At 42.6% G+C, this 1,577-nt stretch overlaps 1 protein-coding gene across 1 annotated transcript in view; it reads right to left on the bottom strand.

The window, feature by feature from the left end:
- Ercc5 (ERCC excision repair 5, endonuclease) overlaps nt 1-1,577 on the bottom strand; it is a 44,110-nt gene that overhangs the window by 13,006 nt on the left and 29,527 nt on the right. The window contains exons 9-10 of the mRNA XM_031368976.1: nt 531-772; nt 23-200 (exon numbers count right to left, since the gene is read on the bottom strand). Coding sequence (XP_031224836.1) covers nt 23-200; nt 531-772 — 420 coding nt within the window. The remainder of the gene's footprint in view (nt 1-22; nt 201-530; nt 773-1,577) is intronic.

The following is a 1,577-nucleotide window of genomic DNA, read 5'->3' as shown; positions in this document are numbered from 1 at the left end:
CAAGGGGGTGTGACAGTATTACACAGCCCTTCTGAGAGGAATGACAGGTCTAAGGAAGACCAAGCTAAAGTCACACTTACCTGGCTTTCCAGAAACATCTGGCCTGTCACAGAGGCAGCAATCCGATCTTGCTGCTGTTTTTGAGCTTTCAGTGAATTCTCTTCTGCTAAGAGGTTACTTTCCAGGGCATCCAGTTCCTCCTAAAACATGTTCCCAGCTGCAGAAAATTACAGGCATCCAATTATGTTCATTCGTCACAATCAAGCACACATTTCCTCTGGCTAAAATGACCAACAAGCCTTACAGTGTCTTCCACTTGGAAGTCCAGGCAAGACAGTCCCTTTCAGTGGTCTCATTACATCATGAGAATCTAACTAAAAAACCCCAAGTGTAACTGACATATTAAACGGGAGCTACGAGAAACAAGAAGATGAATTAAAAACGGTTAGTGAATATTTATCTAGCAACTTTTAAAATCTCAGAAGCCATAGGCTTGGCTTCCTTGGCACTAAGTTAAAATGTGGTGTTACCAAATTAACATCTTGCCATTCGTTGGGCGAATCCTCAGCATCTCTGTCAGCTTTTCTGTGTCCTTCCATTGCCTCAGTGCCAGAGCAGTCCTGTAGGAGGCACTCTGTGTCCCTGGGGTTTCCTTCCTCCAGAGTTTCTCTTGGTTCCTCTATATCTTTTTCAGAGAGATTTTTAGAAGCCTCTGATGACTCTGTTTGAAGCTCATCATTGCTGACAACACTCTGCACTTCAATAAAACTTCCTGTCCAAAAAAAATCATGATGTCACTTCATCTAAAATGAGAACATGGGGCTAGCAAGGTGGCTCAGCAGTTAAAAATACTGACTGCTCTTCCAAAGGTCCTGAGTTCAATCCCCAGCAACCACATGGTGGTTCACAACCATCTGTAATGGGATCCAATACCCTCTTCTGGTATGTCTGCAGACAGCTACAGTGTACTCATATAAATAAAATAAATACATCTTTGGGCTGGGGAGATGGCTCAGCCAGTAAGAGCACTGACTGCTCTTCTGAAGGTCCTGAGTTCAAAGCTTAGCAACCACATGGTGGCTCACAACCACCCGTAATGAGATCTGACGCCCTCTTCTTGTGCATCTGAAAACAGCTACAGTGTACTTACTTATAATAATAAATAAATCTTTAAAAAAAAAAGAAGAACATTAGAGTCACTGTGAAGTCATCAAAGTTTTCTGAACAGTCCTGAAAAATGTCAAACCCCAAAGGAAATGATTTAAGTAGAGCCATAAACACTCAACTCACTAGTTTGCTACAGTGCAACACAAATGCCAACCTACCACTTCCAACCAAGCTTCTTCAATTAGACAAATTGATCTATTAAGCTTCTGTCACTACAAGTAGGAACCAAATTCTCAAAGATTTGCATATTAACTTTGGAAGCTATGTTCTGTTGACTAATGCTGCTTTTAACGCTCAGAGCGAAGGCCAGGGAAGCAATGGGTTGACAGCAGGTCTTCCCCTCTCCATTTTCTCCTCCAGTCCTATTCCTTCAGTCTCGTCCACACCTCTGTAGCAGAACACCTGCTGCT

This window comes from Mastomys coucha, unplaced genomic scaffold (genome assembly GCF_008632895.1).
Source record: "Mastomys coucha isolate ucsf_1 unplaced genomic scaffold, UCSF_Mcou_1 pScaffold14, whole genome shotgun sequence".
In the NCBI taxonomy this organism is placed as follows: Eukaryota; Metazoa; Chordata; class Mammalia; order Rodentia; family Muridae; genus Mastomys; species Mastomys coucha.
Note: the sequence above shows the minus strand (reverse complement) of the source record. Positions and strands in the feature narration are given on the sequence as shown.